The sequence below is a fragment of the Entelurus aequoreus genome, linkage group LG02 (assembly GCF_033978785.1).
Source record: "Entelurus aequoreus isolate RoL-2023_Sb linkage group LG02, RoL_Eaeq_v1.1, whole genome shotgun sequence".
Lineage (NCBI taxonomy): Eukaryota > Metazoa > Chordata > Actinopteri > Syngnathiformes > Syngnathidae > Entelurus > Entelurus aequoreus.
In genome coordinates this window covers 76,760,904-76,783,444 of record NC_084732.1, presented here as the reverse complement: position 1 = coordinate 76,783,444, position 22,541 = coordinate 76,760,904, and the positions used below count along the sequence as shown (strand labels likewise).

General features: G+C 35.1%; 1 protein-coding gene and 1 long non-coding RNA gene across 2 annotated transcripts in view; one reads left to right on the top strand and one right to left on the bottom strand.

Annotated features, from left to right (window-relative positions):
* Positions 1-19,356, bottom strand: part of LOC133639406 (CD151 antigen-like) — a 46,146-nt gene extending 26,790 nt beyond the window's left edge. The window contains exons 1-2 of the mRNA XM_062032697.1: positions 19,184-19,356; positions 12,308-12,392 (exon numbers count right to left, since the gene is read on the bottom strand). Coding sequence (XP_061888681.1) covers positions 12,308-12,391 — 84 coding nt within the window. The 5' untranslated portion in view covers position 12,392; positions 19,184-19,356. The remainder of the gene's footprint in view (positions 1-12,307; positions 12,393-19,183) is intronic.
* The window catches only part of LOC133639426 (uncharacterized), a 10,360-nt gene continuing 6,618 nt past the window's right edge, over positions 18,800-22,541 (top strand). Inside the window, exon 1 of the long non-coding RNA XR_009823789.1 lies at positions 18,800-19,162. This is a non-coding gene — a long non-coding RNA (uncharacterized LOC133639426). The remainder of the gene's footprint in view (positions 19,163-22,541) is intronic.

Below are 22,541 nucleotides of genomic sequence, written 5' to 3'. Positions count from 1 at the left end.
TATATGGAGGGAAATTACTGCCAAACCTCCACAAACTCCAAAAAATGTTTCAAACTCAAAAAAATGTGTCACAAACTAAAACAATTGTTTCACAAACTCCGAAAAATGTTTCACAAACTCCAAAAAATGTGAAGGATTGGCAAGTAGAAAAACAATTTTCCTCAAGTTAATACTTTTCGCACATTTTTTCCACTTGTAGTTCCACAGGCGCAATTTTTTGTTTCTTACGCGTAGGGACCATAGTTCGCACTCTTCAACGACAGGTGGCGCTGCTGAGTCAATTTAAGGTCGACAAGGCTAGTCATTTGCGACACTGCAGTCAATAAGAAATAACAGTAGTAGTAGTAACGTGATCCAAAATGGCTGATGCAGTGTATGTAAGTACTGTATGCTACATTTGAGTTTGTGTAGTTTTGGAAGTAATTTCACTCCATAACTTTGGGAATTGAGGATGGAAGCGAGTTACAGCCTAGAAAGAGGATAATATACACAATTTGTCCAATGCTTTAAAATGGAAGCACTGGCTATGTTTTGGCTGCATTAAAGGGGGTGGTGTATGGTATTTTTTTTTTTTATTTTTTTTTTTGTCATAAAAAATTACAATCACGTGTGCTTACGGACTGTATCCCTGCAGACTGTATTGATCTATATTGATATATAATGTAGGAACCAGAAATATTAATAACAGAAAGAAACAACTCTTTTGTGCGAATGAGTGTGAATGAGTGTAAATGGGGGAGGGAGGTTTTTTGGATTGGTGCACTAATTGTAAGTGTATCTTGTGTTTTTTATGTTGATTATATAAAAAAATATATATATTTTTTTTTTTATTTCTTGTGCGGCCTGGTACCAATCGATCCACGGACCGGTACCGGGCCGCGGCCCGGTGGTTGGGGACCACTGATGTAGACCACAAGGAAGTGCTTTGAATGTAGAAAAAAATCATAACATGACCCCTTGAAATTACTTACTCATTTACCAAACACACAGAAAAGAACATCCATCCATCCATTTTCTACCGCTTATTCCCTTCGGGGTCGCGGGGGGCGCTGCAGCCTATCTCAGCTACAATCGGGCGGAAGGCGGGGTACACTCTGGACAAGTCACCACCTCATCGCAGCCATATATGTTTTTAATAGTTTAATAGCTAGCTATCTTAAATGCTAAAATAATTATAATAATACAATTATTTTACAGGTTATATATGATTCTCATTCAACTACCTGGCAGTGTGTTGGCTCAATGTTCATGTGTATTCAATTGCATTTACATTTGTGGAAAAATAGCCGGGGGGGATATAGAGAATCTATTACAAAAACTGTTTAAATGAAATGAAGCAAAAACGTCACGGCCCCCTTGCAATACCCTGTGGAAGACTTCCGACTGACATCATTGGGCTGAGATTCAAATCATATACTGCAGGCATGAGATGAAATCACGACATTTTGCCAAAAAAACACTACTTTTTGGCATCATTTTTAAAAGGGCTTGAATTATTTTCATTAGTGACATCACATACGTTGGTTGGCTAAACGTATCCCCAACAAGTCGCAGTGTTAAGTCCAAACATAACATTTTAGATGTCCATGTCGGTCCACCATTGCTACAAACAGGCGATTTAAGGTTGCAATAGTGTCCTTATACCCAATGACAGTTTGAGGCTGTCTTTAATTTTCCCAAAAAATGTATGAATATTGCTAATTAAGTGGTTTTAATTACTTGTAACATGGCATAGCGTGACAGAACTGCTCAGTAGCCTTGTGGTTAGAGTGTCCGCCCTGAGACTGGAAGGTGGTGAGTTCTAACCCCGGCCGAGTCATACCAAAGACTATAAAAATGGGACCCATTGCCTCCCTGCTTGGCACTCAGCATCAAGGGTTGGAATTGGGGGTTAAATCACCAAAATGATTCCCGAGCATGTCCACCGCTGCTGCTCACTGCTCCCCTCACCTCAACTCCCAGGGGGAGGAACAAGGGGATGGGTGCAGAGGATAATTTCAGCACACCTAGTGTGTGTGTGACAATTGTTGGGACTTTAACTTTAATTATCACAATTTGTTTAGATGATTCATAAATTATGTTTATGCTGAATCTCACAGAAAAAGTGCCTCCAACAATGAAGAAGCAGAATGTGGTTCAGTGTTGACAGGGATCCTTCCACGTGGTGAATTAGATGTGTTTTGTCATTGGACAAAAACTGCACTGGGGAAATTGAGCAACCAGTGACCCCATGTGGTTGTAAGAGGAAGTCGCTCTGGAACTCGGGGGCTATTAACGTTAGAGGTGGAAGAAAGTGAAGGTCAGTAAAGAGATTTATTTGTACAATTATATACTTTGGGGGCCATCATTGATTAGTGAGTTTCCAAAAACTAATCACTATAGTATACTTGGTTTATTTACAGAATATATTAGCATATTGTTTATTGAGAGTATCAACAAAATCATTAACCCCCAGACTGAAATACAAGAGTTTTAATTGTGTCCTCCTGTAATGAATGGATTGATTTGATTAACAGTATTCGATCCATTTACAATAATAAAAAGTAATTTTCAAAAACTTAGCAGTAAAAGTTATGGGTCAGTAATTGGTGTTCATTCTGGTGTTTCTTAAGTGTGGAGGTCATTGAAGGTATCTTAGACATGACTTGGTGCAACAATAACGTGGTTGGTGGAAAACAGATCCACCTAGACATTGATCAGATTTAGTCAACTGGACATTCCATCCATCCATCCATTTTCTACCGCTGGGGATGCTGGAGCCTATCTCAGCTGCATTCGGGCGGAAGGCAGGATACACCCTGGACATGTTGCCACCTCATCACAGGGCCAACACAGATAGACAGACAACATTCACACTCACATTCACACACTAGGGCCACTTTTTAGTGTTGCCAATCAACCTATCCCCAGGTGCGTGACTTCGGAAGGGGGAGGAAGCCGGAGTACCCAGAGGGAACCCACGCTGTCACGGGGAGAACATGCAAACTCCACACAGACAGATCCCGAGCCCATGATCGAACCCAGGACCTTCGTATTGTGAGGCACATGCACTAACCCCTCTACCACCATTCTGCCCTCAAATGGACATTATATAGGAGAATTTAACGACCAATCGGAACTAAGTTTGAGCGATATGGTTTAAAATCTATATTGCAATTTATATTGCAGTAGTGTTGTCCCGATACTAATATTTTGGTACAGGTACCAAAATGTATTTAGATACTTTTCTAAATAAAGGGCACCACAAAAAATTGTATTATTGGCTTTATTTTAACAAAAAAAATTACAGTACATTAAACATGTGTTTCTTATTGCAAGTTTGTCCTTAAATAAAATAGTGAACATACTAGACAACTTGTCTTTTAGTAGTAAGTAAACAAACAAAGGCTCCTAATTTAGCCTGCTGACATATGCAGTAACATATTGTGTCATTTTCGATGATATTATTTTGTCAAAACTATTAAGGACAAGTGGTAGAAAATTAATTATTTATCTACTTGTTCATTTACTGTTAATATCTGCTTACTTTCTCTTTTAACATGTTCTATCGGCACTTCTGTTAAAATGTAATAATCACTTATTCTTCTGTTGTTTGGATGCTCTACATTAGTTTTGGATGATACCACAAACTTGGGTATCAATTCGATACCAAGTCATTACAGGATCATACACTACTCATATTCAAGGTCCTCATGTGTCCAGGGACATATTTCCTGAGTTTATAAACAAAATACAAAGAAAAAAAGAAAAAAAAGAAGATGTGATGCAAAAAAAATATCGTAGTAGTAATCATAGTGGTATCGGCTAGATACGTGCCTATACTTGGTATCATTACAGTGGATGTTAGGTGTAGATCCACCAATGGCGTTTTTTTACATTTTGACACCGGTGAGCTGTTTAGCTATTCCTCGTCCTGCAGGGAAGATTCTTGTAAGAAACATACTTTATTTGTCGCCATGGAGGCGATGATTAGTGATTCAGAGGGGCGGCGTGGCGAAGTTGGTAGAGTGGCCGGGCCAGCAATCGGAGGGTTGCTGGTTACTGGGGTTCAATCCCCACCTTCTACCATCCTAGTCACGTCCGTTGTGTCCTTGGGCAAGACACTTCACCCTTGCTCCTGATGGCTGCTGGTTAGCGCCTTGCATGGCAGCTCCCGCCATCAGTGTGTGAATGTGTGTGTGAATGGGTGAATGTGGAAATACTGTCAAAGCGCTTTGAGTACCTTGAAGGTAGAAAAGCGCAATACAAGTATAACCCATTTATCATTTATCATTTAAGTAGCTACAACACTGCTACGGCTGGACGTTAGCCGCTAGCTAGCTAGCCATGTCTTAAAGCACCTCTTCCTGTGGGCGTTTCATTGTAATAGCTTCACCTTTATCATTAGTTTTTAAGCCAAAATACGTCCGTTCTCCCTTTTCTGTCTACACACATTGTCTGTTTGTAAGTACTCCGTGATTATGCGCTGCCGAACATGCTTGTCTGCTCGTAAACCAGCAATGTCATGGTGTGACGACGGGAGGGCGGCAGCGTGGGGGACCGGTGCTTTTTAGAGGCGGTATAGTACCCAATATGATTCATTAATTTCGCAGTACTATACTAATACCAGTATACCGTACAACCCTATATTGCAGCCTCCCAGGATAACAGTATCACGTATCATGTAAACGTCAATATAACTATTTCAAAGCATGTTACAAAGAGTCCTAATTTAACTGCTGATGTAGGCAATAACATTGTGTCATTTCCAGTTGTATTATTTTCTCAAAACTATTATTAATTGACTTGCTAATTTACTGTTAATATCTGGTTAGTTTATGGTGTAACAAGGTTCTATCTACACATCTGTTCAAATATACTAAGCACTTAGTATATGGTGCTTTCTTAAAAAGTGTAAAGGAGACTGATCTCAAGTTTGGCCCTCCCCAGTAAATACATCTTAATAATTGGGAAAAAAATACCAAGAATTTATTTTTCTTTTGGCATTTATTTTTCTGTTGTTTGTTTACATTACATTAGATTTGGGCGATACTACAAGTTTAGGTATTGATCTAATACCAAGATCATTAAATGGTTCCATTTTTTAACACAATTACAGTATAACCAAACAAAACACACGATGGCGTGGTGATAATAATATCAATCAAATATTTAAATTATTTACTATTATTGATTTAAATCCTTTAGTTTTACCTAAAAGCCCTCCTGCTATCAGGGACATATTTCCTGAAATATGTGAACAATAATAAAAGCGACGAAAGATTTATCGATGATACAAAAAAATAGATCTAACTTATATAAAACATATACTTTTACTTGGCATTTGTTGGACGATATATTGTCCCACAAATTGTTGCAGATAAACTATAATATTGTCAGCATTATTGCGTGGCAAAATTAGGCATTAATGTAATCATAATAACCATGTAATTAGGGCTGCAACAACTATTCGATTAAATCGATTAAAATCGATTATAAAAATAGAAGGTGATTAATTTAGTCATCGATTCGTTGGATCTATGCTATGCGCATGCGCAGAGGCAATTTTTATTTATTTTTTTAATTATAAGCCTTTATTTATAAACTGCAATATGTACAAACAGCTGAGAAACAATAATCAAAATAAGTATGGTGCCAGTATGCTGTTTTTTTCAATAAAATACTGGAAAGGATAGAAATGTAGTTTGTCTCCTTTATCCGATTATTAATCGATTAATCGAAGTAGTAATCGACAGATTAATCGATTATCAAATTAATTGTTAGTTGCAGCCCTAACCATTTAAAAGGATATAAGCTTTTCTCATTACTGTCGTATTGTTAACCATCGTACTGTAATTGGAAGGTAAATAACTTTTAGTTAACCTAAATAAGCAAACAAAAACAATAAAATGGACTCACATCTCTGTGAAATAAATAAATATTAAACATTTTAAAAGTGCATTTTTTTCCACAGTTGGAAAAACTAGGCTGGGTGTTTTTTGTTTCCATCATGGGATTCTTGCTCCTTCGTCCATGTTGATGGGCTCATATTGCCCATCCGGGTTGAAGCTGAATTATTCCCACAAAGGGACATTTGGCTTCGTAATTATATCTTTTTCCTCATAATTTGTGTTACTAATGGAACGTCTCACTAGCGAGTCGCAAGCAGGGAGGCGATGTCCATGAATCTTGTGTGTGTAAGCTAGCAGTCCCGCTCTTTGCCAAACCAAAACTAAGATTGTAAGAGGGCTCACTGCGTTCAGTTAATTATACTGTTAAATAAACATGCTCAGGTGCACAGTTACCACTTTCTCCCTATTTGAAGCAAGAGGCGAAGAAACAAACACACGGAAATAATAATTTATCGACTTCATTTTCATTAATCATTCGATTCGTGGACTTATGGACCATCGGCCCAGACCAAATCGTTACTGTCAATATTTCTATCAATACGCCCATCTCTGTTTACATTCAAGAGCTCCAGCTTAACGGTTAGCATAACCTACTTTGGTGTGTAGCATGTTTCGCTATTCCTCATCTTCCAGTGAGAATGGTACTTGTAAGAAACAATTTAGGAGGCGAGGATTGCTGACTTAGATGTGGCTTTGCACTTTGCACTGTGAAGGGACGTTAGCCACTAGCTTGCTAGCGAGAACGCTACATTGTGTTGAGGACACGATCGTTCACTTGTCGCTGTCAAATTCGCAGAAACAGCTCAAATGTCTCATCAACATGCATCATCATGTTATGATGATAGTATGGCGGCTTTATGGTCTGCAAAATGTATCATTTATATCGTATATGGTCTATATTGCCCAACCCTGATCTGAATGGTGTTGATCAGATTGAAGACAAGCCAAAAACAGTTTTATTAGTTTCTTTGCAGATGGCTACTTCATCAAGAAAGATTTATTCATAGCTTGTGATGACAAGCATAAAACTGAAACTCATTTTATTAGGACAGCACAGTGGTGCATGTTAACACATCTGCCTCGCAGTCAGGGTGGTTTCTCCCTGTGCTTACTTGGCTTTGAAGCCGGTTTTCCTCTTTCAGTCTTTCATCTGTGACTGACTGAAAAGCGAAGGGATGAAATGACTTTAAAGTTACTGTAAGCTTTGTTCCGTTAAAAGCAGAAATCAGAACTTAAACAAGATGTGATCTGAAGGTTAATGTAGTTTACTGTAAAACATATTAGTTTGGCTGCTGATACAAGTTGTTTTTTTCCACGTTTCAATTCAGTCGTGTCCCTGATGCATTTCACTGGAAACCTTGAAATGTCAAAAGTTTGTCGGAATGTTTTATAACACATTTTTGTTACCAGTATACAGCTTGCTTTAATTATTTGAATTGAAACAACTGGTAAGTGTATTTATTTAAGAGAATGTTAAAAGGAGGACAGTAAGAAGCCGACGTTCTTGTCGTCAAAGACATCAAGGAACTGGACTAATGCTGAAGATGACATTGTCTCGACGACAAGGTAACAAAGGACTCACAAAGACTTAAAGGGCACCTTTAATGCAAAAACAACTTTTACCTATAGGTACCCGTTTTGCATCTTTGGGATCTGCACATGTCCCATAAATGTAAAATCATGACAGAGATATTTAGATAACAATCTTGCCTTCCTTCGTACCTCCTCCAAACAAGTCATTTGTAATTTGCCCAGTTTGTGACTTTTTTCCCTAAGTGTGGCGTAAGCGGATAGCTCCATATATGTTAGAAATGTACCCGAAGAACTTTGCGCGAGTCCGCCAGTGTAGTCTGACCTTGTAGTCAATAAGCACCTTCTTTTTCACCATCCTCTTGTTGTGGTGCAGACTGGCTCGTATATGCACATGCATCCTCCACTGTTACCATCTCTAATACAAAGTAGAGTATAGTTTGCACTTGTATCTTTCAGTGGACTTGCTATGGGAGCGCAAAAAATTACAACAAAAATGGCGGGGAGAAAACGCAGTCGAAGTGGAGCCACATAAATAAGACCACCAACAAAATGACGCATCTTGGAGAGAGACGGTCAGAAAGTGGCTTGAAAATGAGCTGTAAAACATAATCTATGCAAAATTTTGACCAAAGAACCACCAGTACATGTTATGTTGACCACAAGTTTTAAATGTCGAAAAAAAATCTTAAATATGACCCCTTTAAACAACTGAAATCAACAATAACATCTCACCAGTAGTAACACAGATTACAACATATTCTACAATATTAAGTAGTACATAACATTCATTAACTTTTACAAACTACTAAGATCAATTATGAAGTGTACAATGAAGTCAACATTTTTAGACCAGTAACATATTTTTTGGACCATAGAGCGCACCAAATTATTAGGCGCACTGCCGATGAGCAGGTCTATTCAGGTCTATTTTCATACAAAAGGTGCACAAGAGTATAAGGCGCATTAAAAGGGTCATATTATGATTTATTTTCCTACATTTAAAACACTACTTTGAAGTCTAAACAACATGTAATGGTGGTTCTTTGGTCAAAATTGTTCATGTCAGTGTGAACAGTGAAATTTCGATTTTTTTCATATCCGGCCCAGGCCTCCTTTGTATGTGGAAATAAATCGGGTATATATGCGATGCGTCGTCAATGCGCTTAGATCGCATTCATCTGACCAGAACGTCATCAAAAAGCGATAAGCGTCATAATTTTTCTCCGATATAGACGGTTACAAAATAAATACTTGACAACGAAGCAGAAAACAGGTGTAAATAATACGTTTTAGGAACTCACGTGAACATTTTATCTCTCCTGTATCCAACTGCTCGCCCACAGACACCCTCTTCAAGCAGACATCGAAGCAAAACATCCCGTAAAACTGCCAGAGCCATAATACTTGTCCTCTTCCCTCTTAATCTTCTCCGTGCAATAATTCGGTTTGATTGCACAATATCCTTGAAATTGCCACAAATGTGCCAGTACTGAGACAGACTAGAGTGGAAGCCATGTTTACTTATGTAGTAAACTTTGCGGTGCGTGCGACGTCATGATGTCATGTCCGCATGCAGGTTAGATTGCACTCATATTAGAAATCACATTTTTTGTGAACGGCCACTAAAAAGATCAAATTTGTACATCCGACCCTGCAGTGTGAACGTAGCCTTCAACAGTGTCTTCTCCCTGTCATCTTTGTTGTACCAGTAGTTGTTCGCGCTTCCAAAGCGAGTCTACTGACAGATATAAGTTAGAACCGTACACTACCTTGTATTAGAAATGGCAACAGCGGAGGATGAATGCCTCACAACAAGAGAATGGAGATTAAAGAAGGAGGTATCGACCATGGCATGGACTACAATGGCGGACGAGCGCAAATTTTCGGGACTTATGCAGATCTCAAATACACAACCGCAGGTACCAAAAGGTAAAAAAAATTTGATTTGCATAGTATTGCGAAACAAAACACCAGATATGTCTACTAATAGGTGGCATTTCGGGGTCCTTATACACACACCATAATAATACCCGTATGTTGAAGCCGTAATGCGCGACTATCCATCAAGCGGTGCGGCTTCGTAGCTTACCAAAGTCATACTAAAAAATTTTGTCAGATTTGTGAGCGCCATGTCGTGTAATGTTCAGTGTTTCCCACACATTCATTTATTTGTGGCGGCCCGCCACGAAAGAATTACGTCCGCCACAAATAAAAAAAATAAAAATATATGTATATATTTTTTTGTCCTTTCCAGCTTCTCAGGCAAATCATATAGTTGATGTAGATGCCCATATAGGCTGTTCAGATTTACTTTACAAAAGATAAGTGTAGTGTACTTCTCTTGTTGCCTTATTTGTATTTGACCACTACTGTTTTCTGTTTATTTGTTACTGACTGTGGCAGGACACCTCTGCCTCTGTTTCACTTTATGTTGCTGGTAAATAATATGGTTGTAGTAGTAGGCTAAAGTTAAATTATTTAGTATGCACTAATTAAAGGGGCAGAGCTTTAAGAGACATTTTAGCTTTTATATTTTATAAGATATATTTTTTGTAAGAACCAAAATTAATAAATATATTTCAGTGAATAACTTATTGTTCAAATCTGTATATAAATATGTACATAAAGTGTTGTAATTATATTGTAAAATGGATGGATGGATGGATGGACGTTTAAAACAAAACTGTTATTATTAATTAGTAAGTATACATTTTTTGAGCCTTTTTAGAGAAAATCATATCATTGTAGTAAATTATGCAAATTACTTGATGATGTCATGGTGACCACGCCCATAGCCACGCCCCCACCGCTACAGGTATCTTGGCAGTTTATGGGAAACACTGATGTTCTATATTCTCAATGAAACATCTACGTTTTGGTCTTGCTCATTAGAGTCATCTATTGAACAGGCGTCAGCCTGCAATCCACACGTATGTACGTATGTGTGACTGCCATTTACTGGTCACACTTATCATTACGCTACGTACCAAATAAAATTGCTCCGAGGTCGGTAAGTACAAACAGAATTAATCTGTCGATTTTTGAGAAAATGAAAGGATTAAGTGCGCCTTATAGTCCGAAACATACAGTAAGTATATAGTCTCTATGTGTCTATTTTTTTTAAAAATTCTTTTACTCCTTATTGCGATGTATACATCCCCCCCCCCCCCAAAACCTTCCTTTCACATAAGAAGTGAACTTAACTTAAACATGTAAAGGTTATGGTGTTAATAAAGTATTTCTGAATACATCATCAGTACAAGACACAGAAGGGGTAGTATTAAATATAAGCTTTGCTCCTTCCTACTCCATTTTAGACGTGTTGAACGGTGCACATGTAACCAAATGTCCCCTCGTGTAACTTGTTAAACGTGGAAAATAGATTGATGAGATTGGTTGGTTTGTTGGGCTTTTCAAAAAAAAAAGTTCACACAGCTATTATGATCAAACTGTACTAATCATTGGTGGTGTCCTGATCCGATATTGATAATGGATATCGGTTCAATATCAGCAAGCAAAACAGGTATCGGATGATATCGGCTTGCATCTTAAATGTCTGATATGAACTCAGATACAAACAGTCCCGCAGCGTGTTTACACTGCACACAAGGTTGGTATTTTCTTGTATTTTAGTGAAGTCCTTTTAAAAAATGTAAACACGGTAGGCTATAGGATACTAGGAGCTAGCATCTTCACAACAGCTAAGCACACAAGCTGGACTTATATAATAATAATTGTCCTTAATTTAACAAAATTGTAGTCTAAAAAATACATCTGTCAATCTAAACAAGTATCAAATAATTACAGTTGAATATTAGTAACAAATACAAAGTCTCAAAGGTGTCCACATTAGAATGTATCCAGTGTCAAACATTCTGCGTCATGAGCTTAATTTAATAAAAATTATTGTGACCACTGAGTGTCGCCAAAAAAATTGTCACTCCACTTCAAAGGCATAAGTGTCATAAGGTTAGTGTTTTTCATCATTACCGTTGTTTTTTGAGTAATTTGACTTCATCAAGCCATTTCTGTTATTCCATATAAATAATATAATGAAAGTATGTAGTATGATTCCTGTTGATATCATATCGGATTGATTATCGCACAAGACTCAAGGCTCCAATATCGGTATTGTATCAAAACTGAAAAAGTTGTATGGGGACATTTCAACCTAAAGAATGGAATTATGGAAAAATGTGTAGAACATGACAGTATGTGGATTGTATTGCATGAAAATGAGCTGACCGTAAAGGTGTAGTATCTACAGGTATATTTCATATCATTAGGACATCCTTCAAACTTTTTCAGCGAGGGCCACATAGAAGAAAATGGAAGGATGCGGGGGCCATTTTGAGACATTTTGTACTTTATAAACACTAACACCAATACAAAGTACCAGTATATATAATCAATATATGTCAAACTATCTGAAAAAAAACATCCACATAATACCTTTGTGTTATCGGTAACAAAACAAATTAGTGTAATATTTAATTTAACCTCCTTGAGATATTTAATGTATTTATTATTTTTCTTGACTAATAATATTCTGCCATATAATACCTTACTGAGGCCTTTAGCAGAGTTACAAACTTACCATTTTTTGCAAAAAAAAAGGTACACGTGTTCATCACGACAGGACGAAAGAAAGTCATCAAAGACCATACACAGCAAGAGGCCAAGGTCGTCGGTCATTTTGTTTTTCAGGTCCAATGGGATTTGGGAAAGTTACATTTTTATTTTTTTTCCAATGTTCTAATCCTTGATGTGTTGCGGGCCAAAAAAATACAGCGGGCCGCAAAATGGCTGCACTTTGAAAACCACTCTGTTAAAGGCTTTGACAATCATTCAGATCTAATTACTTAGCCTAAATGCAGACTTACCCAAAAGAGGAAGTTGAATGTAATCAGTAGGTATTTCAGGCAAATTGTTCCGCATGTTTTCTTCTTCTCTTCTTGTGCACCCATGCTGCAAATGACACAATAATTGAAGATATACGTCAATATACAGACAGATTCAGGTGTCAAATCTAAAACCAAGGAGACATTTATTTTCCAAGGCTTTTGATTTTCATGGACGAGGATAAAATTGCTAAAGGAAATTAAACATTTATAACGATAGATGGAATAGAACGGTGTTTCTTAACCATTGTTGGGCCGCAAGCGACACCTGGAGGACCGCCCAAAAATGTCTGTTTCTCAGTTGTGGTGCGTATGGGCCACAGCGATACTCTGTTGTAATACACTTTTTCCACCACATGTGGCAGTAATGGCAATATCAAACAAACAGAAGAAGTCTGGTGAAAAAATTGGTGGTTTAAATTTTTTTGACAGTTAATTGAAGAAATATATATATATATATATATATATATATATATATATATATATATATATATATATATATATATATATATAATTCATTATTAATCTAGTTTGAATGTATTAATTTCCGCACTACGTAATTGTATGTAAATGTAGTTTTCATCAGTTTCCATGACTCCCTTCTTTTGAAGTATATTTGATAAGTATTTATTTGTGTAATCAGTCTGATCTAAACTTTGATTATAATCTTCGGGATTAACTCATGGTTTCATATACTTTGACAAAGTTGTTAACCTGTTGAACTGTAAGCAGGTTAGATATAGTTATTGAATATGATTAAAATCAAGACTACCAATTAAGTGTTAATATTTGAGTGGACCCTGGGGCCCGCTGTAATGGAAAAGTTGGGCCCTGAGGTCACAAAGATTAAGACACCATGGAATAGAATATCAACTGGGCTACATGTAATGATATAAACATGTTGTTTTTAATGCCAATACTTTGGGATCAACAAGGAATAAAACAGGGCATGCAAATAAAGCTGTTATATTCTGAGCAAGTATTTATTCACTCATTTTCTATCTCATTAGGGTAAGCCAGAGGCCAGGGATGTAAGGATATGAACATTTTATATTAGTATACAGTTATTGTGACCAAAATTATCACAGTTATCATTAATGTTGCGGTATTGTTGAACGTGCTCAAAAAGTACTTATACACACTGAAATCTTTTGACTGATTAAATAATCAAAAATAAATAGACACACTTAGCAAGGCCACTATTTTGCATGTTTTGTGTTTCTTATGCTTCACTGATAACGTCTTAGTATTTTATCTGTTATAATGGCTAAGCTTTTATTTTTTTCACGTATTGGTTTGCACTGTGGCACTTTAGATGTATTTAAATTAAAAGTGCATAACAAATAAAATATACTATTCATTATTTCTGGCGGGCGTTGTGGCGTCCTACTCTGTTCAGCGGTCTTTAAACGCACTGTAAAAACATCTCAGTCCAGTATTCCTCTGAGTATGGAACGATCACTTGTAGGTTCACTGTGTACAATTGAATATCTTAGTTGCTCAGACATTAAAGTGTTTATATCAATTTAAATTGGGGTATGCCCTATCTTAATGGGGAATGTTCTGGTTTTCATGTTAGCATTTAAGCTAGCGAGCTGGCGCCAGTCAGTCTGTGAGTTTATCAAAGTGCAGTTATCAATTACCGTTTTTCGATAACTTTAGTTTAAAACGGTAATACTTAGTGTTTTACTGCGGTTATCAATACTACAGTTTATTGTATCATTCCTACCTGTAACCGGTTTTGAAAAGGTGTTATCATTTTCAGACCATGCAAAATATTGATAGAATTGGTTTAAATCGAGAATGGTGTTGAATCGAGAATCAAATCGTCAACCCAAAAACAATCGAATCATTGAGTTGTTTTAAGGTTACTATCCTTGATGCCAATGAATAGCCTACTGTGTGGCCCTGAGGAAGGATCAGCACTTATGACTCAGACACAGCTATTGAATTATTGCAAGTACACACACACACAGATCTATGAGTAAGCACTTGAATTATGGGAAAATTCCATGGATGTTGCATGCTTAATTTGATGTAGTTTCAAGTTTATAGTTACACATTTAGCTCAATATATTAAATACCCATGTGAAATTAAATGATAGTTGACACTTTTCTACGTAAAGCAGTTGCTCATACTATTTAATGACGATGACAACTTTTTTTTTGCTGTATTTTACATCGGCAAGTATGATTTTTTTCGATAAATAAATTGGAACTTTTTGACATTTGCTCAAATCGTTAAGTTTTAACCCCACTCCACCTTCTCTTTGCTCCTTGGTCAGTCAAGCTCAGGCTTGCCCTCCTTCAGCCGCCTCCTATTCCCTCACTTTCCTTACCCTGCCTTACAAACTGTGTTGTCAATTCAATTGAGAACACGTTATTGAGTCTGTTAATTATGCATCTGCTGGTGGATGGTAGACACTCTTAGCATTGGCCTGCAAATTAAAAGCAAACAACATCTATCGGGGAACCTTTTGTTCCCCTCAGTTATTTAGTGCAGAGTAAAACACAGCTGAGTAAATGAAGGAAATGCTTAGACGTTGTCAAAGAAAAGCTTAGTATTTTTACAGCTTATTTGTATTATTATGTAAATATAAAATCACTAATTAAACAAATATACTTAACTAAAGGCAAAAGGCCAAATTGAAGCTTAAAAGTCAACAATTGAGATAATAATTCTCTTTGACATTTGTTTCCCCAATCCAATAAACAAATTAAAAAAACAAAAAATGATTCTCGCAATGTATTAGTTGGTAAAATAATTATAATAGAACTTTTTCAAAACCAGTTACAGGTTAGACAAGCTTCTTCTGGTTGCATGGAGATGACCTAAAAACATAAAAAAATAGATTTTCTTTTTTTTTAAACGTTTTTAGTTTTTTATACATTTTTGAAAATGATGAATTGATTTAGAATCGGGGTGAATTGATTTAGAATCTGGATGAACAAGAATCGAGATTTCAGATGTGAATCGATTTTCTTTTGAAGTGAAGTGAAATATATTTATTTAGCGCTTTATTTTTGCATCCCTACTATACGCTATATCTGAGAGAAACCATACTGTTTTTAAAATAATATGAGCATTATTATTAGACGCCCCATTTTTTGTTCTGCTTAAAATAAACGTTTAATATTTTTTCTACCGTTCATAGGAATTTTCTTGAGGCAAATGCCAAAAAAGGCTGACAGTGAATTGGTTTGGGTTTACTATTAAAGACGTAGTGTATTTATGGTATTTCTACGATAATTTCATGCTCGACAAAAATATATGATAATTTGACCCCTTCGATGCATGGCTACTCGCACTGATGTTGTGCATTACCTCACATGTCTGTTTACAGTCAGGTGGGGGCGCTGTTCTGCCAGTGACAGCATTTTTCCAACGGCGCTATTAGAAAAGCTATGTTATACCACGCGCTGTCAAAGTTAACGTGATAATAACAAGGTTTTTTTCATCACACAATTTACGTGCGTCTTGTGTGACTCACAGTCCGTACCGTGGTGGTGGAAAAGTGGCGGCATTCCGGAATGTTGAGCAGAAATGCACAAAGAAAAATGCATATTGAATGGCGAGTTTAGCTTCAACGCCCTAGCAGGTTGCTCTCACCTCAAAACCAAAGTTATCTACATACAAATCATTGTGAGTCATCACTTGAGTTCCTAGTTGCAGTGTTGCCAAGCAACTTTTTTTAATCGGTTTCAGGCTAGTTTTTGGACGTCTGGTGGCTTATATCCGCTTGCTTTTCTGTCTCCACAATAAAGCAAAACTGTGCTGGTAGGTACTTAGTCTTTTTCTACAAAACATTTCCTGGTTATCACGCCCTACTGTCAACTTGGCACACCTCCAATGGACAAAATGCAAATAATCACAATCAAATATCTTAATCATTTGACAGCCCTAGTGTTTTTTTTACATTCTTAGCAATATTGAAGTGGGTATGTATGATTATTTATCTCCATATACGATCCTTTCAAGCTTCCAGTACGATAAACTGTAATTTCCCCTCTGGCAACGCAGGAGGGCTGGGTGATAAAACGATATCAATACACATCAATATCAATGAAAAATGTGTTCGATAAAACGTCCGATGCATATATTTTTTTATTCGTCGTCTGGAAGTTTTGAAGCAAGGTTGGTTGCATGAATGAAGGCACTCGCTCACTGGTCACCGAGCAATGCAGGAAGTGATCACTGATCAGTGGGAGTAACACAGCCAGTCGGGTACGAGCATCAACTTTCAAGAGTGGTTGCACCCTCTTGTGTCTCACGGTTGATTCTTTGCATGGAGTGAAAAGGAAAACTAAAAATGAGTGCTGCAAAGAGCGAAGGAATCGTCGACAAAACAGGATAAGTCATTTCGAAAGTATGGCAGTTTTTGGGGGATTTCTTCAAATGGACCACAGTGAGACCGAAGACCACATTACCAAATCACTTCACCTGCAAAAAATAGTTCTTCTATACATTTTGAACACGTTGCACTATGTTGTTACACTTTATGAATCATTTATTACATATTCCTTATTTCCGACCCTTAATTTTAAAGAGGTTATCGTTGAGTGTTCAATGTGATTTTAGAATGTTGGTTACATTTTGGTTGCATTGATTAGATTGTTTTCCATGGTTGTGTTGACATTTTCAATCCTTTCTGCCTTGATAGCTGAGGGGATTATAATCAGAGGAAGGTTACTTTCAAAATAAACATGTTTACATTATGTATTTCCTCAATAGGTCATAAATATATCAATACTTGTATCACGTGTATCGTGAACCAGTTTTCAGGCATATCGTCCAGCCCTAATAATAATATGAACAAATAGAAAATGAATCGCGATTAAATATTATAATATAACCTGCTCAGTGGTCTTGTGTCCGCCCTGAGATCGGTAGGTCGTGAGTTCAAACCCCGGCCAAGACATACCAAAGACTATAAACATGGGACCCATTACCTCCCTACTTGGCACTCAGCATCAAGGGTTGGAATTGGGGGTTAAATCACCACAATGATTCCCGAGCATGGCCACCGCTGCTGCTCACTGCTCCCCTCACCTCCCAGGGGGTGGAACAAGGGGATGGGTCGAATACATAGGGTAATTTCACCACACCTAGTGTGTGTGACAGTGGTACTTTAACTTTAACCTTTATTATAATCATTCACCAGCCCTAGTTTATTTTCACTGTAGCAAATTGTTCTAAACAACACCAAAGTGGTTATATATGGTCATTTTCTTTAAAATATGATCATTTTAAGCTTCTGGTACGATATAAAGTGTCATGTTCCACCTGGCAAAAAAGTAGTGGAATTTGAGTTCATTTCAGACTTCCGTTGAGGCTTAACTAAAGGTTTATGTTTTTATACATATATATATATATATATATATATATATATATATATATATATATATATATATATATATATATATATATATATATATATATATATATATATATATATATAAACAAACAATACAACTCGTCACGTTCAGTCATACACATCTTTTTCGGTACTTCAAAAACGTTTGAAATGACAGCAATATTTATCTTACGACTGAGTCTTGACTTGCGTTGTTGAAATATATATTACATATTCCTTATTTTCTACCCTTAATTTTAAAGAGGTTATCGTGGAGTGTTCAATGTGATTTTAGAATTTTGTTTACATTGGTTAGATTGTTTTCTATGGTTGTGTTGACATTTCCAATCCTTTCTGCCTTGATAGCTGAGGTGATTATAATCAGAGGAAGGTTACATTCAAAATAAACATGTTTACATTATGTATTTTTCTCCGCAATAGATCATAAAAATATCAATACTTAATATGAACAAATGGAGAGAAAAAAAGAAGCAATAAATAAATATATTTCACTTCACAAGAAAATCGATTCTTAATGATTGATTCATTCAAAATCAATTCATAATTTTCAAAAATTGATAAAAAACAAAAAACGATAAAAAATTAAAATAAAATCTATTTTATTAATGTTTTTAGGCCATCTCCATGCAACCAGAAGGAGATTTTCTAACCTGTAACCGGTTTTTAAAAAAAAGTTACATTATCATTATTTTACCAACAAATACATTGCGAGAATCGTTTTTTATTGTTTTTATTAGTTTATTGGATTGGGGGAAAACAATGTCAAACAGTTATCTCAATTATCTCAATTGTAGACTTTTAAGCTTCAATTTGGCCTTTTGCCTAAAGTTAAGTATATTTGTTTAATTAGTGAAATTATATTTAATTATATTTAGATTAAATATTATAACCATTTGAAAGCCCTAGTTTACTTTCACTGTAGCAGATGGTTCTAAACAAGTTTAACGTGATTATATATGGTCATTTTCTTCAAAATACGATCATTTTAAGCTTCCGGTACGATATAATGTGTCATATTCTACCTGGCAACAAAGTAGTGGAATTTGAGTTCATTTCCGTTGCGGCTTATCGAAAGTCTTTTTTATATATATATATAAACAATATAACTACATCACTTTCAGTCACACACGTCTTTTTCAGTACTTTAAAAACGTTTGAAATGTCAGCAATATTTATCTTACGACTGAGTCTTGACTTGCGTTGTTGAACTATAGAACAAATCAGAGCTGAAATGTTTTCGCTATGTACGCTAGAGCACATCGGCAAGCTAACGCTAATCGTAAGTGATGATGCTCGTCGGTCATTTAGGGGTAAACTATAGATTTTAACAAAGTATAATTGACATTTGTAACATGTACAAGTATTTATAGCGGATTTTGGACATTACATTTGACTTGACAGAGAGAAAAGACGGCCGGTAGGGTTATAGGACCTTGAAGTAGCCCGTGTGAGCTACAGCAGGGTAAGTCATGCTTTTACATACCTGCTGTGTCGGTGATACGGTCTTGACAAAATAATGTAACGTATATAAAACAAAATTCGCCTGTTTTCAAGCCTTTGAATGGTTTACAAAGCTGTGGAGTGAGTGAAAGATATCCGACCGAGAGTTTCTTAAAACACAAGCTCCACCCCGGCACGCCTTCCTGGACACCGTACTATTTGTTTTCCTGTCCGGAGGCCACATTTTTTTACATAATCAAAATATTGACTGCATTGATATTAAGGGTAGTGTCAGTATCTTGTCAATATTTTTGGGTTTTTTTCACAAATAGCTGTGTCTTTGATTGTGTTATTTATGTTGTTACATTGCTAATATATTGTTTACAAACGCGGGGAATAAATCAGTGGACACGAGATGGCTTTGAGAGCAAAAAAGCCAAAGGATTTGAATCTGGGCCAATATTAGTTGTAATGATTGGATGTGATTAAAGTCAGTGTATGTTTTGATCAATTAATTTCCTTTTTATGAAATGGAATTGAAAAAAACATTTTAAAAAATCTTGAGTTTTATTTTGAAATACGAAAAACCAAAATGAAAAACAAAGCGTTTTCGTCCAAGAGCAATAACTAAATGTAAATGTTTGATTCTCATGTTACATTTCATGAAACAAAAATAAAAAAACGAGCATTAACGAAAAACTGGACAGAACACAATTATTTTATATTCCGACACCGAAACCGGAAGTTGCTTTTTTTTAATCATTTTTTATTTTTTTTATTTTTTATAAACCTTTATTTATAATATGCAACGATTACATACAAGCAAATAAATAATAATAATCAAATAAAGTACAGTAACAGTACAAAACAGTGTCAGGGGGTTGTAAACTCAATAAAGCAACTAAAATAAAATTACATATATATATATATATATATATATATATATATATATATATATATATATATATATATATATATATATATATATATATATATATATATATATATATATATATATATATATATATATATATATATATATATATATATATCCTACCCTAATACCCTACTGTGCAATATTACCCTTCGAGTGCAATACGTCCGACACTGATTGTTATTTATTACTTATTACTCCGGTACTCTTGTCTTGTTCTGTATATTGTACAGTATTTTGTATTTCTATAGGGTTTTGTATATTGTACAGGATTGCTTATTATTTTTATTGGATAGTAGTCTGTTTATTTCAATTGTTAGTTTTTTTCTTTATTGCCTGTTGTGTAATTTATTTTATTTTATTATTTATTTATTTATTTATTATTTATTTATTTTCACCCCATATTTGTTCCCACTACCGCACCTTAAGTTGGAGTCCTTAACCTCGTTATATGCAAATATAATGACAATAAAGTCCATTCTATTCTATTCTATTCTATCCTGTGTTTATATATAAAACATATTGATTCACAATGTCTTTCTGACGTTCAATATGTTTTGTATAGAAATGCATGATACAACACCCACCGCCCTGTTTTTCCCAACAAAAACTTCCTACATTCCTCAAAAATATTACAATCAACGATAAATTTAAAAAGTAAATATGTGGTATGATGCATTTATTTATTTTTTTGTTTTATTTTCTTTCAATAGTTATCCCTTTTTATACGGTACTTTTACTTTAATATATTGATAATTGTCTGAAAATTCGACCAAAAAATAATTTGTATATACATATTTTGAAACATTGTACAGAAGGTGGGTTTATGTTTTGTGCTGAGATTGTTCTGTAATATTGCTGTTGAAGTAAAGTTGAAAAAAGAAATACTTAAGAACAACTTCCGGTGCAGGTGTCCGAATATAAACAAAGGATTTTCGTCAGTTTTGTCATTTCTGCTGTGTCAGTGTACGTTTTAGACATTTCGATTTTCTTTTTATGAACAAAAAACGATTGTTTATCTTATTTTATTTTAAAGACAAAAAATAAAATTGAAAAACGAAGCGTCCTTCATTTTTTGTTGAAAGCTATAACTACATACAACAACGATTTTTATTTTCATTTCATATTTCATACAACTATATAACAAAAATCAACAGTCAGCAGAAGTCGTTTAGGAAAAAAATGGGTGATATGTCCATCTATCCATCCATCTTCTTTCGTCGTATTCTTTATATTAATTAATCACCAGAAAGACAAATTCAGGATCACAATGTGTTTATGTTTAAATGCAGGACACAGCACTTGACTGCTTTTCCAAACAGATCTGTCTGCAGGCTTAACTTTTAAGTAGCAACTTCCGGTTTTGGCGTTGCAATTTAAAAAAAAACAAAAAAAAAACGTTTTTGGTCTTTTTTGTTTTTTTAACAAAATGAAAAGCAAACCTTTTTAATAGTTATTGCATTTCGGGATTTAAAAAAAAATTATTTTCCTTTTTATTGAAAAATAAAAATTCAAATAAAGCAATATCTTTGTTAATCAATTACCCATCCATCCATCCATCCGTAATCGAAAACAAAATTCAATGACCCAAACATAAACTGATCAATAAAGGCCACAGTTTGACACTTGGCACTATTTTCTTGCACTTTATTAAGCATTTATTACATATGCCTTATTTGCGACCCTTAATTTTAAGAGTTTATCGTTGAATGGTCAATGTGATTTTAGAATTTGGTCTTTTTTTCTTTTTTTTTTTATAAAATGAAAAGCAAACCTTTTTTCAGATCTAGTTATTGCATTTCCGAATAAAAAAAAATAGAAAAAAATGTTTATTTTCATTTTTATTGAAAAATAAAATTCAAATAAAGCAATATTTTTGTTAATCAATTACCATTCATCAAAAACAAAATTGAGTGACTCAAACATAAACTGATCAATAAAGGCCACAGTTTGACACTTGACACTATTTTGTTACACTTTATTAAGCATTTATTACATATGCCTTATTTGCCACCCTTAATTTTAAGATGTTATCATTGAATGCTCAATGTGATTTTAGAATTGTGTTTACATTGATTGTCTTTCATGGTTCTGTTGACATTTCCTGTCCGTTCTGCCTTCATAGCTAAGGGAGATTATAAAAGGCAATGATGGAAAGGATAATGCAGGTATTAAGTAGAGTATTAATGTACCATAGTAGCAATATAAAATATAACATAAATATAATATATACATAATATATATACAGTATATAATATATACTGATATATTATAGTATTATATTATATTGTTATATAATATATACAACATATACAATATATAACACATCCCATATGCCATGTACAATATTACAGTATATGTAACAGCTGCAGCAAAAAAAGAAAAACGTTTTATGCTTTTTGAATTATTTTTGATATGTTGTGTGCCTATTTTCCCTGTGTTAAAATCATGATCAACAAATTAGGGG